Below are 16,619 nucleotides of genomic sequence, written 5' to 3'. Positions count from 1 at the left end.
GATTGATTGAATGACGCTTTGAATTTTTATGATCTTTCATTCTTGTGTAGCTAGCTATTCGGCCAGTTATTAAATTCTGTAGTAGCTACAGAAATGTTCCTCACTAAAAGGACGAAAGCAGAAGCAATATTTTATTTATTTTTTCATGACAAATAGCCGAAGGTCGAGTTGTGATTTCACTGCCCGGCAGCTTTCTTTTCCGATAAACCTTTGAATTTTAATTTAAAATAAGCCTTGCGCCATCGTCTTGGTGGAGAAAATTAACAGAATTTTTGGTGGTCCTTTTTTAGCTAAATGATCACTCATACGTTGGTTAATTTGTAGAGACATTAGGTATTTTTGGAGCAAGAGAGATGAAAAATTAGCAACTGCCTTAGCTGGAAATCGAACCACGGACCTCTGAAATACCGGCTCAGTGTGCTGACCACTACACCACGAAGGCACACCAGGAAGAAATACCTTATAAATTATCTCAGGCTATGTGGCAGGGTCATATGTTGTGTTCATTTAATGTTTTGATTCTTCATTTACTTAGTACACTGTACTAATCTCTTCTTGATATTGTTCTTCGTCTTTGTGATGATCATCATTCTCAATATTTTCTTTTAAGAAAAGTTCTACTGTTTTATCATTTAAGCAGTCAACTGCTGCACTTAACTCGGCTTTTTGCAATTGATCGTTGTCGCCATTCTTGTGATGCTTGTTATTCTCAACATTTTGAGAGTCTTCTGTTGATAGGTCAACAGGTTCTTAGTCTCCTATGTTTATTTAAAAAACAAAAAAAAAAGTTTCTAGTCTGTACTTTTTTATTGGATTTAATTTTCTTTTGATACTGCCACATATGTATTTTCTATCTATATCCCTTTCTCGTTTTGCATTTGACATCTAAATTAAAATGAGGGGCAAATTAATATATTTAATTAAATATGTTATAAATTTACAGTGCAGTTTTAAGTTTTTATGATAGTCTTTAGGTGATATCTGAGTCATCAGAAGAATAAAGCCTTGTAATTGCTGATAATGAAATCATGTATAACGATATAGAATAGTAAGTGGGAAAAGACTGTAAAAAATATAATTTTTAATGAGATAATACTTTATTTTATTTGTAAATTACATTTTTTATCATTTCATCACTTTTCCTATACTGATTGAGCAATCTGCTTTTCACTTCAATACTAACATTTTTTTTTTTAAATTTAAGCAATCAATGATTCTGTTACAACATTTGTATACAGGGTGTTTCATAGATCATGGGACAAACTTGGAGTGGTGGTGGAGCGTACTAAAACATGCATTTTTTTATAGGAATATAGGGTCTAAAGTGACGGGTTAAGGCAGGAACGAAAAAAAAAAAAAAAAAAAAAAAAAAAAAATACCGCCAAATTTGATGACCAAATCTCTAATTAGTTAACTGCCTTATTTGTACCTAATTGTTAGCCTTAAAAAGTTATCTCTACTTGTTGTAAGTTATCGCGTCTAAAACATGTTTACTTTGCTAGTAGCGTCTCCGTTCTGCGGGCCTTACGCTTCACGCACGCGCAATACACAGGTTTTCAGCACGGCAACCTTCGTCGATTGGGGATGAATGTAGACTTCAGGCAGGCATTGTAAATTGCTGCGAAGTGTGTGTGCTGTGTTTTTATCCATACACAAAAAATAAATGTTTAAAAAAAGTATTCATATTACAAAAGATAAATATTCAGTACTGTTTGCATTAAGAATTACTGATTTGTTATTCAGATAAACCCAGAAATGTGGAATTTATTTACTCGGGACTTAAAAGCTTATGCGAAGCCTACGTTGTTCTTTCTTCAAAATAGACGTTGTTCTTTGTTGAAATGTTGATGCTTTTGAATTGCTTTAAATTAATACTGTAGGTTTCTGTAACGCTTCACTTAACCTTATTTCATATTTACATCCGAATGTATTTTTGTTTGATATTCCATCCTATATTTACTATTAGAATAATTTCTTTTTAAATTTTTTTGAATTCATATTTTTCACAAAGGCATCTCTCATCCAAATAACTGTTGAGTGCTTTGCCATAATCAATTAATTTGAACTCATTTTTCATTTTTTTTCTAATGCAGTTTTTACATCTATTTATATATGTTCTTGTTGAATAAAACACATACACTTTATTCTTCATCGATCCTGTAATGGCTAGGCTTACCATAATAGTTTTTGCTCAAACCTGAAGAATTTTGAGAAAATACTCGAACAGAAAATAAAACCTGAAAAAGCAACTACTAAGAAAAAAGGAAAATAATGAAGGATTGAAAAGCCTAAATAAAGAAGATATTAACAAAAAATAACAATGAGTTAAAATAAATTTTTAGTAACTCAATGTATTATTCATTAGTATTTACCATTAGTATTCTAGTGTTTTTATCACTAGTATGAACTTTATTATTTTTAACAGTATTGAAAAAATTCACTGCAATTTAGATGGCTATTAATTTTGCAGATTAGTAAAGCTTTTACTGTTGATTCAGCCAGTTTAACTCTTTCTTCAAACAATTTTTTATGATGCTCCATAATTGACAATATTCTTTTGATTGCTGCCAGTGTGTATCGCATGCTTGAAAATGTATTCTATCATTTAAATGGCACTGTGCAATGAAATGTGTTTTCTTTGAAATGATCGAAATTTTGCATCCATTTTTCTTCACAATTTTCTCCAATTTCATTGACAATATCAGTTGCTTTTGTACTTTCCATAATGAACATAGCTTTGTTAAATAATGAGAGTTGCCCTTGTACAAACCATAAATAGTACAATTCAGTACAATTTTTTATCATCCCTTCAAAATGCTCTTTTGAAATAAAATTTCAAGTATTCTGTCAATAGCTGGAAGTAGCGAAAGAAAATAGGTGTTGTTTATGTTGAAGAACTTTTTAGTCTACATATACAAATTCACAAAAATCTTTTAGTTTAGTGACTCAAATATATAAATAATAATCACACTAAATATAAGACACAAGTAAACCGGTAAGTCACGGCTAACGCTAGTGGTGACAATATTTAACGGAACATTAATCGCCAATCTTATGATACATAGCCAATAGTGTACAACAGATGTCAACCTATTCAAAGCCGCCTGAAATAGATCCGCCTGTTATCTTCAGGGGGCTTTGGCAAAGAATATACTCATTCCTTTGTTCTTTGGCTTTGGCCTATTACGCTAGCGAATCATATCACTGCGCATGCGTGAAGCGTTAGCCCCGCACAACGGAGGCGCTACTATGTTTACTGCCGAGCACGCGCTAGCGCATGATATGGATATCTAATAGCCAATCACGCGCCCAGGGATAAGTCCTGTCACGCGCAAGAGATTGTGGAGGTATATGTTTTCACGTTATTCAGCTTCTAGTGAAATTTTGGATTCTTACCCTAGCAGCTAATGTGTTAATGCTTACTGTGGATACAAGGTACCAGGGTAAAAACAATCTGATGTGTGCACCACACAACTTCCTTGTACGGAATATTAAATTATACGCATTTTTTCTTGCATTTCATTTAAACTTATTGGATTGAATTAAATCTACTTCGTCTATAGCGCATAAACCACAATAGAATAAATGCACTCTTTAAAATTCACTATATTTATTTACCATAGCGACACTCTGGCGCTACCTGATTCAGAACGTTAAAGAAGGGTTCGGCCAGAAATATTAGACCTATGTTCTGCTAGAATGTTACAGGAACATCTATAGAACAAAATACTATGCAAAAGTGTCAGTTACCAAGCTTTGACGTTCTGCTGTCCGGTATTGAACTGTGACCTTCTGATGTGATTCAGAAGTTGCGGGAGTATTCATAGAACATTGTGTTAACATAATATGTCGACTAATTATCTCCTGTTACCAAGGATTTAGCTTTGAAAACATTAGAAATAATACGTACCTTTTTTTGGATATTTATTTGCTGTCTTCTTTCCGCGTAGAAGTAGGTTCACTTAACAGCGTTATATTTCGTTCATATTATAACTCACAATGCACAAAATTTATATCATTTGAAGAATTATCTAATCGTTGCCACATGTTCTATTCAAATACTATAATAAAGCTAGAATGATGTATAAAAGAAATTAAGCAAACAAAACAAAAAAGGAACAGTTTTTCACAGACGATTGAGTATTTCTCATTCAATTAATTCAGTTCTCACTTCGCGAGAAGGCAAAAATACATAAAAACTCAAAATATATTAAAAATTACGAAGTAAATCTTAAACACTTATTTCTTCGAAAAAATTCCAGAAAGGATTAAGCATAATTTAATTGACAATAATAAATGAAGGCGTTATTTTTGTTCTTGCAAAGCTAAGTTTCTCTAGATTGGCAACAAATCCACTAGTTTGCTGTTTCAAATGTAAACAATCAATGGCCGCCATGAAAATAAAGGCTTAGCGGCACTTAAACAACATTAAAATTGTTGATAATTCTAAAAATATTGCATACAGATTTACTAAAGGCATAAAAACCTTAACCGGAAGATAAAAACAACATAATTCAATCATTTTTAAAGCAAAAAATGTACAACTTACAAGCATATAAGAGTAAAGAAACTGAGATCACTGAGCCGGTTAACAGAGTGGATATATACATACACGCTTTGGTGGCGACCAAAATACGAGGTGCACATCTACATGTCATAGCAGTCCTATATACAAAATTTCAACGTTCTGAGGCTACTTGTTTTTGAATTATGCGAGATACGTACGTACGTTCAGGCGCCACTAAAAATTCTCTTCAGAATTCATTTTAAATCAGTTTTATAATTTTTTTTGGGGAAAAGAGTCTTTTATTCTGTCCTTACGTACAGTTGTCACGCAAAAACATCGTTAAATTGCATTCGATAGGGGTGAAAACGGATATTGTCGTTGAAATGTGATGCCTGAAAATTTTCGCGATTAAAATACTTCTTTTTTACTTCGTACAAGGAAGTAAAAAGGACATAGGACTTTAGGTTTTCAGAATGGATTTATTGGATTATGGTAAATTACACCAGTGCTACCTGTTTAAGGAGAGGGATACTTTCGTGGAGAATCTTCTAATATTTTGATTGTCGCGTCACTCGTATTCGGTTCGGTTTACTTTCAGAACTACGAATGTTCAGCGATTTTACATGGTGCTAATTAAGTTGGTGCGATTTCATCCGAATACCGGTGACTGTAAACATTCTGATCAAGCATTGTGATCCGTATTCTGGTGACAATTCTTTGAGTATTTATGAGGTAAAGGGGGTATTTGAAAAAATTGTTTGTTGATTGCTGAAAGAAAGAAACGAAAATGATTGTTGCATTTATCAGTAGTCGAATCAGAATCTGAAGATGTAATTTTGTTTATAATTATCCTTTCGAAAAATCTCGACTGTTCCTCATCTCTACTATTAGAATTTTTATAGGGCTCGCAGCAGGTTTCTTCTTGTCTGCTATATGATTGATTTACTTAAAAATTACTCTTTAAATTTGCAAAAAATTGGAGCAACAATTTTAACACACAAGATTTTCAACCATTTGTCACTACAGAAAAAGTATTTGGAAAAGAAATAATTTTCGAATCTCACACTTTTTCTTAGATACTTTGTCCTTGAGGAAAGATTTTAAATTGAGTGCATGTTCAAAAATGTTTTCGTTCTAGCCGTTCTAAACTCCTAGAATCGGAAACAACTGACACATAGTATAGCAGCGCTCGTGGTCTAAAGGAGATTTTCTTACAAATTCGGGTAGCAGTCAACGCGTTAAGTAAAACTGGCTCGTATTTAATGTTTAATGGCATTTAGCGACGCGCGAAGGAATGAAAAACTTTTTCGAGATAACGCATTCATATTTGAATGGGAGGTTTCTAGTTGAAAACAGTTGCGTTCATTGATCTGTTATGCGTACGAACCCGCAATATTTTATGCCTGAGGAAAATTAAGCTGGGACTCTGTTTCGCGTAGGAGAGGAACCCATCTTTTGCACTTCTGGGAGGTATATGTCGCTTGAAAAAGTTTCTTATTGTGTTGCACATTGATAGGTCTGATAAAGGTTTAAGTTGCACATGTTGAAAACTACGAAAATATTCCTAACTTTGTAGAGACAATAGATATATTTTTAGAAGCAGGCAAGATGAAAAATGAGCAAACGCCTTCGCCGGTAATCGAACCACGGACCTCTGTAATACCAGCCCAGTGTGCAGAAGCACTACACCACGAAGGCACGCTAGGAAGGGGGGAAATACCTTATATACTCCCCCTTTTAAAGGGCGACTGGAGTTTTTAGGGGACCCAATCGCCAAATCCTGGGCGGAGAGAAATCATCATCCACCACCCTTTTTATTTCGGGCGCCACTGTAGAGACATTAGGATTTTTCGGAGTAGGCATGATGAAAAATATGCAACACCTTCGCCGGGAATCGAACCGCGGACCTCTGAAATACCGGCTCAGTGTGCTGACCACTACACCACGAAGGCACGCCAAGAAGATGGAAGAAATACCTTATAACCTATTCATTGGGTATGAGCAGTCACTGGATATGAATCTCTATCGAATTATCAATGTTCAACAGTTTTATTTACTTGGGCACTGATGGGAACTTTTTTAAAATAAGGTGTACAATTTTATGAAAATCATTACAACTGGCTGAGGGAAATTTTGGATTCATATAAAAAATTAATTAGTAAATTATTTTGCTTTAAATCGTTAAAAACAAAAAATTCTATTTATACAGAACACGTAAAATATGAACGTACATGTTTTGTGTTCAAAACGTGAAATAAAATGCTATAAAAATGACAAAGAAGTAATAAAACATTTATAAAACAAGAAAATTAAGTAGTATCATAAGCAATTACACAATACCTGTTTATAAACATTAAAAAAACATAAAACAGACAAAAATGTAACAATATCTTTAAAATATCACTCTAGATATTACAAAATGTGATCTATAAATGCATAAACCAAATAGCATAAGAACTGCCCTAAATATTATTCAAACAAATATTTATGTAATACATTACAACTTTCTCAACATCAGAGTATAAACATTCTGTCAGGACGTACATTACATGAAAATGTATAAAATACTAACAAAGAAATAAAGCATCAATGAATTCATTAACAGTTGTTTTCTAATTATTTGTGATCAAAGTATTTTTTTCAGTTCACAAAGAATTCAATCTAATTTTGAGTTAAAATATTTCACTAGCCACCTAATAAATATGTGATATTAATCTTAAAATGGCACGTTTCTCATTTTTCACTATTAACAGCTTGCATAATTTTATATTCTATCAGTTCATGACAGTCGGGAATTTAGAAATTATGTAAATGTGTAGAATATAAAATTTTAGTTAAAGTTTGTTATCCAAATGAAACGGTAACAACGGTTTTCACAAAAAACGAATTAATAGAAATCTATGCTTGATTTTTTTGCCACTGCAGAAACCTATATATAAATGTTCATAGTGATTCTAAAATGCTATAGCCGTGGTTGTCAACTTTTTTTTGCCCCAATCATTCCTTTTACCATTGCTAGATGATCATTCATTCCTCCTCTCCTACTCCAAACTCGAGAAATACATATACAGATAATTTTTTAAAGTGTCCCATAAATTACACAAAAAGGGATAGAATCTATTAAAAAATAACAAAACTTGAATAAAAGTAGCTTTTTATATTTATAAACCAAAACTAAATAATTATCAAGTTAATAAAAGGAACTCATTCCACTCCCTCGAAACCAAGAAATTCTTCCCTGGTTGTTCCCTTATAAGTGTTGTTCTTATGATAAGACATGACTATTATTGTAAATTTTATGGTGTATAACAAAAACAGCCATTTTTGTTTGGTTTTGTTATCTCTATAATAAAATTTGAGGAAGATTAATAGAAATTAAAATGGCAAGCCATTTAGACAAACGTTCTGCAATTTAAAGAAATTTTTTAAGATAAATTAAAGAATTTTACATAAGTGATAAATGCAAGGATTTCAAATTCATTAGGCAATGTACATATTTTATGATAATTTTTATGATAACAACTTTGAAACAATTGATGACAGCAACAAGGATACAATCGTGGGTAGATTATGAACCTATGATTTATTCTCTGCGTGTATCAGATGCACATGCCGAGATCACATATAATATGTAAAATAGAAACACAAATCAAGAAACAGTATTTCAGCACTTAGTCAAGATAAAGTTTTTCGAAAATTATACGGAACCCATGTGCTTCAGAATTGAATTGTAACTTTGTGTATACAATCAGGTGACTTACCACCCCTTTTTAATCTTAAGTAACTACAAATTCATAAGGTTTAAAACAAATCTTTTTAATTAGAACTTCGACTTAAAAACTACGCAGTTCTTGTATCGCAAAATAAGTCACCTCTTGTTGTCGGATTTAACAAAACAGAAGAATCAAAATAAAAATTAAAACAGTTAAAGTATGCAATTCACATTTACTTTCACATTCAAAGTGCTTTAACTCGAGGTCTTGTTTGCTCATGTGATCATGAGCAAACAAGGCTGGCAAAATGTTAATGCCGACCCAACTAATTTCAGAGTGTGCGTAAAGAGTATGGAGAACGTCAGCGGTCGCTGCAAAAGGCTCTGCTTTAACTTCAAGAACTTTGTTCTTATATACTTTAACTATATTTGCATCCTGGTGGGAGCCCACAAAAGTAGAAGCGATAATAAAGATAAAAATAAAAAAGATAATCGATTAATAAACATAAAAACTTACAAAGAGCACCCAAAAGAATGAAAAATTAACTTGTGTCGGAAAAGAAAATGCTTTTGTTTGCTTTCTGTTAATACAAGAAGACCAGTAAGTGAATTTAATAAAACACGAGATATAATTTGCGCTAAAAATGCTTTACAGAACATAGCTATTTTTTTTTCCGTTCACTTATGGTATCACCTTATTAAATTATTATTTAAAATCGAAAATATTTAAATATTCCTGCTTGTAACCATTGATAATTTATTTCATTTTATCTGTATGCTCAAGAGTAATAAAATTTACGCTTCTGTCTATACAATTTTTTAACTTCAAATAGTATAATTTTTTAAAGTATTTTAAAACAACTGTTAATAGATTCTGAAAGACCGTACTATTTTCTTCATTTATTCTTTTAAGTTCAGTATAATTAAATTTGAATATTTTTATATTTGGGTTGAAAACAAATACGTCTAAATATTTATTATTTATTCTGTAAAAATTAACTCTTGTATGTAATTGAACCTAAGAAATTAAATGCATTAATGTAAATAATGATTTTGTTTACATTTAAAATAATGCAGTTTACACGTTTAATAATTTGTACCGCTTTTGGTTTTAAAGCGAAGAATTTACTTGGTAGTATAAGAAATTAAAATGCAGTACAGATTAATGATTTTACAACCATAACGTTTTGTTTTCATGCAACACTGAAGTCTTATTTACCAGATTTGCATATAAATAAGATTGGTTAATTATTTTTACAAATCGTGTTTAACTAACAATAATTGCATTTTAAATAAAATTACACATCCAACATTATGCATCTATGATACTTTTTCTATGAAACAAACATGAACACACGTACAATAAACACATATAGGGTATTTTGCTGCTTATTTGATAGGTATTAAAACAACGCTATAATATGTATGAATTTCTAATGTTTTAACCTTGGCTATAGTATTTCATTTCATGAAAGAAAACATCCGATTGAAACTATGCTCTTGGAGATAAAATAATGGCTGATAAAATGGAGTTTGATTTTAGTCATAATAAAGAAGACAAACTTTGAAACATCACTGTCATCAATTCTTCTTGGTCCTCTTCCATATCCTTTTCATCTAACAGAGCCGAATAATGGTGCTCCATCAGATCAGAAGCAGAATACATATTTTAGATCACGATGGGAAAACTGTTACACTGTTTCTCCGGTTTTATTTCATGATAGCAGTAACAATCCTGCTATCATTTTTATTGCGCAGTGTCGTAAACATGTCCTTTGTTTTTCTTTTTCATCGAAGATGGCTTGGAAGGAAGTGGTCTGTCTTTCATATTCTAAAAAAAAAAAAAAAAATAAGGAAAGAAAGAATAAATAACAAAGATGTGTTAATATTTAAAGTAAACCCACAAATTACATTATATTGAAATAATTTAAAATTTAATGTAACATAAACTCATCATTTTCAGAAAATGTATTAGGGGGAAAATATGTATTAGACTTCAGGAGAAAAATATGTAATATTTATATATTAACTGATAATTGTGATTTCCGCAACCTGAAACATGACAATAATCATTAATAGTTTCTAAGTAGATAATTTACCAAAAAGTATTTCTTTTAACTGTATATTTAATCTTACTTTTATGTTGTGTGTCTCACAATGCAAGATAGTCTGAAAAAGTAAAGTAATAAATAATATCTACCCAACGTTATTGCGGTAATTTCTAAAATAAAGAGACAGTATAACATATAACAAAACACAATTACATTACATGAAAATCTCCAATGGAAATACAAATATTTTTCTTATTACTCCTGGTTGCTAGGAAAATTTCACATATTTTACTCTACATTACAATGATTTTAAACGTATCATTCCATCACGCGACGTCAGTTTTTAACTCTTGCCATTTGCGACTGGAATGATGCTATTCCCAACCTATTCTCTTTCCTTTTGAATTTCATTTCAGTCTTATCGGATTTTTGAAAGGACGACAAAATAGAATCACAATCTTTGGAGACTTTCTTGAGTTATCATTATCTGGATACGGCGATTTTGATGGCCAGTCGAAGAAGAAACTTCTCTAGAAACAGGCTCCACTGGAAAGTCTTGACTGCGAATCTCTAAAGGAAAAATTCTTTCAATAGGAAGAATCAAATTTCATAGCTATTACCGTCTTTACCTGGAACTAATTCAATAATTCTGCTGGTCAGCCTAAGCGCCTTTTGAAATCCACTAGGAAAATGTCGCCAACCTCAACATTCCTTTCTAAAGCGTAATTTCAAATCTTCGATTAACTTAGCATGGTACTTAATACTTTTCCGTAAATTGTTAGCATCAACCTCATCGACGTTTCCAATTTTTTAATTCGATCTGTCGATTAAGAACGTGGCTGTAGTTTATGCAATCTTCTGATAAATATGTGAAAGGTCGAGAATTTATAACGCTTTCACAATCACATATTTATTGTTACTAACTCTTTATTATCACAGTGTGAGGCAAGCCTCCACATTTATTCTGTTCACTGTTCATTTATTCTGTTTATTCATTTATTCTGTTCACGCTCAATGACAGAGCAAAATTGACGGCTGCAACTGGTTTCTCCTCCTTCTGCTGCTGGGCTCCAAAGGTGTAGGACGGTCTTCTGGCTGTTATCACCCCGGATGATGCGTGTGCCATTTTTGTTCTTTTTCGTTCCTTTTTGACTGCCATCTCCATACTGTATGTAGAGCAATGTATTCCTTCTAATAAAGAAATTGGTACTGAAGATTCAAGTAATATAATCTAGATGCTAACTACTGCCGTAAATTAACGATGTTCTACAATTTAATAAATCCTCGAAAGGACTTCATGTGCACGTGCTCCACTTTCCGAATAATATGAGTATTCGCCTTGTGCTTCTTCAAAATATATTGGAATAAGCAGTCAACTCAATTTCCGCCGTTATAAAATTTGATTTTTTTTATCATGAAACTTTGCTTGACGTTGATGGAATGAGATATACTTGGATTGGGATATTACGCATTTCTCGTACGAAAGGTTAGGATTCAAAATGGTAGGACTGATACTTTCGGTCACTATACGATCATGACTGATAATCTTCTGCCTGGTGATATTTACTTAATTTATGCTGGTACTGATTCAAAATTTAATGATGTCAAGATATCATAAATATTACTTAATTTACATTATTTGAATTTTCAACCTTTGGGGGTAAGTTACTTTAATTTCATATTCCTTTAAGATCACACACCTCATTTTTTCTTACGTACAGCTTTTTCTAAAGATCATCTAAGGAGCCTCTTTAACACAATCCTAATAAGTCTCTCCCACCAACCTCTCCACCAGGCTGCCGTGGGAGGAAGAAAATAAAAAATTATGCTTTGAACCTAAGCTAATCGTTTTATTTTCCCCTAGTTTATTTCTTAATTAATAATAGATTAAAATAGATTAATCTATTATTATTTAATGATAGATTAATAAGAAAGATAATCGTAAGTACCTCTAAAATTTAGATTGTATAGATAATTCTAAGTACCTCTAAAACTTGTAACATTGTCACAATACGCAATTCTACGTCATCCTCGTCTCGCTATAGCGTCTAAATGAAAGCAGGAGTGTTTCTGTCGACATAGATTAAATTACATCTAAGTATAAAACTCTGCATAGGCCACATGTAAGCAAAACAATCCAAACTTTACCACTGTGCTTTGCATCGAAGAGTTCTGCTAAATTTCTTCCCTCAATCTCAAACACAAATGCATTTTCAACTCTATCTGCAGGCAGTGCGGCTGGATATGCTGTTAATAACTGAGACTTAAATCTTTGACACTTGATACAATATTTCAAAACATTTTGAATTGCTTTTCTACCTCTAAGAGTCCAATAATTTTCGCATAGGATATTAAGTAACATTTGTACTCCTGCGACCTTGACAGTTCTCACGATAAAAATGCTCCATAATTTTTCGTGTAAATACAGATTTCTAAGGAAATAAGATTGGTGATATAAACTTTGGTTTATCAATTCTTTCCTTTATACGAGTTTTTACAAAAATAATTTCTTCTTCATCTTTGAATGTATGTATGTATATGTGAAATTTCTCATTCAAGAGGAATACAATTCTTCCACATTCCTCGTATTATTATAACCTTAGCATCCTTAATATCTTGCAACACTAAATCCCCCTTTTTTTCTGTTCTTATGATCTGATTTGACAAAATCTCGATATCCAAGCTACTAACATCAAGATCGAATGAAAATTGCGTAGCATGGCAACTGATTTTTTGATTAATTTATTTGACAAAGCTTGACTTTTCTCCTTTCAGAAGCAATTTCAAGGGTTTCATTACTTATTATTTCAGCCATGAACCAACAATCAGACGATTCTTTCAGTGAACACGGTCCTTCCCCCAGTGAAAATCAAATAAATGTTTAGGAGAATATCGACGAAAAATCAGATCAGGGGAAATCATTTTTTTTCCTGGCACATGATTCCTTTACTATCAGGAAATAGAGTGTGTACTTTTTTCACCCTATTTGAAACAAAGACTGCCATTTTACGTCAGAGATGCTAAGTGCTTGTTGGACAGAATGTGCCAACCTGGTCGCAAGAAGGACAATCAGGACAAAGTTTGCCGATTGTAGCTTTTAGTTAAGCTATCTTCGCCATTCAAACGTCAGTCTGTTTAGAATTCCAAGATAGCCCCTTACAAAATAAATACTTACAAACACAATAAATATGTGGCTACAAATTGGATAAAACAAAAATAAACAATAAAGTTATGTGCTATTTTTTAATAGAATTTTTGGTAACACATTGTCTTCGTAATTTGAGTTCCTCTTTGTAATTTGTATTTGTTTATTTGGTACACAAAATGCTTGCATAAAATCAGTAAATAATACTCTAAAAATACAATAACCAAAACACGGTCAAATAAATACAAATATTTCAAAAAATTTAAAACATTCCTTTCTTAAAAAACTGCACGTCTCGGGTTAGTGCAGCCCCCAAAACCAAGGGCAATCAAACATCATTACCATAGCAAAGTGTCTTTATTATACCATAACATCATTACTATAGCAAAGTGTCTTTACCATACTATAACATCATTACCAATAGATATTACCATACATAGCATCATTACCAATAGTTATTACCATATCATAACATCATTACCAGATTCTATTGTAAAAAATTTTATCTGAAAATCTATTTTAATCGCCAATAGACGGCGTAAATATTTCGTAATGCAAGTTTCTGTTCTTGTATCTGGCAACACCAGTTGAATGCATATTCGAAGGGAATAAACTCTGAATGTTGAAACTTGATATGGATGATGTTTGCCTTTTAATTATGCATTAGTTTGGACATGTATCGTCTAGATGTAAAATAAACTTGTGAGTTGTGTAATAATTGAAATCATAATAAATTATTTTGTAAGAATATCGTTCCTGAATCTGAATCACTTTCAGGTATTAAACAGGATGTAGTTGCAACATTAAATTCTAAGCAGAATGTTAGTTACTCCCGTTACTATTATAAAAAAAACATTAAACTCTATGTTTGTTTATTAAACTGGAAACTTGTACTGTTTCCGCTCCAGATTAAGATAATACTAGAAGTCAGTAAAAATTCTAATCGATGACGAGTCACTAAAGTCATTTATTAGTTCTTATTTAGCTAAAGAACTAAAATTAAAGAGTTTAAGGAAATAAAGTTTATATATTTATTCTAAATTAAAAGTGTATTAAGGGTAGGCTAATGGAATCAGTTTACCTTCAAAAGTATTCATAACTCTAATGATTCAATTACAACTGAAATTGTGGTTACAGACACTATTTCTTGAGCAATCATAAAAATTCCCTCGAAAAATATTTTGAAAGTGTTAAAAGCAGAAAATTTAAAATTAGCCGATAATAGTGAACCAGCTGAAATAAAAATATTGCTGGTATCTGATTCATGTTAGGAAGTGCAAAATACGCGAAAAGAAAGAGTAAGTAAAAAACTATTTGCGGTTTTCTTCTATATGTGGTTGGTCTTTGGTCGAATCTTTTGAAGGTGGTTAGGCTGTTGCTTCTATGTTTACAATTGATGCGTCTCATTGTCTGAAGGAAAATGATAACTCAATCAATCTCTTTTTGCGAAGGTATTGGACTTCAGAACACATGGGCTTGGAAAAGAATGAAAATCATGATGATAAATCAATTATTGAGAAATTTGAAAATGAATTGCGTTTCAGTAATATGTAACTTGTTTTTTACGGAAATCAAATCAGGAAATTTTAGGTTATAATTTAGAAAATGCCAAACGACATCTAATGTCTTTAGCTAATAAACTAAAAAATAAGAGATGTCTTAGGGAGAATAATGACTGCATAATAGATGATCAGTTAAAAGATGAAATAACTGAAGAGTACGAAATTGAAAGTCTTGGTCTGTAATAAAATATATTACATGCCAATTCGCGAGCGGTAAGAAAACATGCATCAAAAACTAAGGTTCGTATCATGTTTGACGCATCTTTGAAATGTAACAATGAGACATTTCCGAATTATTGTTTGATGGCCTGCTCCAAATTTGAATCCTTCAGTTTTAAATTTAATATTGCGTTTCAGACAACACAAATATGTATTTTCGGCCGATATTGAAAAGGCCTTTCTCGAGATCGGAATTTCAGAAACTGCTAGAGATGTGTTACACTTTTCATACTTTAATAATGATTACCATTTGAAACATTATAGAATGACTCGCGTTGCTTCCGGTGTGTCATGTAGCCCTTTCATTTTCGCGTGTACTATAAAAAAAGATTAAAAAGAAAATAACGATATAAAATAACATTAAAGAAAGTAACGACAGCGGAAATGTATATTTTCGAGATGTAGAAAGGTTCGAATTACGTCGTTGATGTTTCCTATGGAGCAGATTCAGTAGAATAGGCTTTTAAGTTAACTGTTGGAGTTCATAGACACCGAAATGAATTCGGGCCAATTTAGTACAAATGCAAAAGAAATAAAACTATGGGATGATAGTGAGATAATTAAGTCAAGAAATGAACGAAATAATTCCTTAAATTGTGTAAGAGCTGAACTGGTGTACAAATAGAGACATAATTTCATTGAACGTAGATAATTTGTGTGAAACATGAAATAGTTGTAGGAGCATTACAAAAAGAAATATATTAAAGGTAACTGCTAATATTTTCGATTCAATAGATTTCCTGACAATTATAAGCAAAATTATAAATTTATTTGAACTATAAGCAAAACTGATAATGCAGAACATTTGGTAGTTGGGTTTAGAATTTTTTGACGAGGTTCCAACTGAACGTAAACGATTGTGGTTCGAGTGGTGCAGTACAACTGAAAAGTTAAAGAAATCTGAAATTTTTCGCGAACATTTCTCCAGTAAATTTAATCAAATTAAAGGTACCGAATTGTATTTATTCCACAATGCATCTATTAAAACATACAGTGCAATCGCATGTTTCATACCGATTGAGAACGGGGAATCTGCGTTAAGACAAAATCTGGAATTGCACCAATAAAACAAACTTACACTGCCAAGGCTAAGTCTAGGAGCATTAATATCGGCAAGACTTGCTAAAAAATTTAAAAGAATTATTTTCATTTCATGAAGAAAATATCTATTTGTATAATTACATCGTGATAGTGATACACTGGATCCATAATGCTCCTGAACGTTGGAAAATATTCGTAAAAAATCGAGTATTGGAAATATAATCATTAATTTGCCCAAGTATCTGGATAGATGTTATGAAGAAAAGTTTCGACACCAAGGTTAAATAGCTTTACTTCAAGGTACCAGGTTATATCTGAAATTCCTATATGTTAAATGTTAAATATGAAACTACTTGCCGTGAAAAGGTTTCTACTTCCTCTT

General features: G+C 31.9%; 1 protein-coding gene across 17 annotated transcripts in view; it reads right to left on the bottom strand.

Moving 5' to 3' along the window:
• Positions 1 to 6,778: 6,778 nt before the first annotated feature.
• Positions 6,779 to 16,619, bottom strand: part of LOC118194022 (cell adhesion molecule Dscam1-like) — a 234,218-nt gene continuing 224,377 nt past the window's right edge. For all 17 annotated transcript variants that reach the window (XM_085819465.1, XM_085819462.1, XM_085819466.1 and 14 more), the window contains exon 15: positions 6,779 to 10,050. In XM_085819465.1, the coding sequence (XP_085675591.1) occupies positions 9,967 to 10,050 (84 nt within the window). In that variant the 3' untranslated portion in view covers positions 6,779 to 9,966. The remainder of the gene's footprint in view (positions 10,051 to 16,619) is intronic.

Source organism: Stegodyphus dumicola, chromosome 6 (assembly GCF_044657685.1).
Source record: "Stegodyphus dumicola isolate Sdum_Otavi_A_Nest chromosome 6, ASM4465768v1".
NCBI classification, from domain to species: Eukaryota; Metazoa; Arthropoda; class Arachnida; order Araneae; family Eresidae; genus Stegodyphus; species Stegodyphus dumicola.
This window is presented reverse-complemented; position numbering and strand designations above follow the sequence as displayed.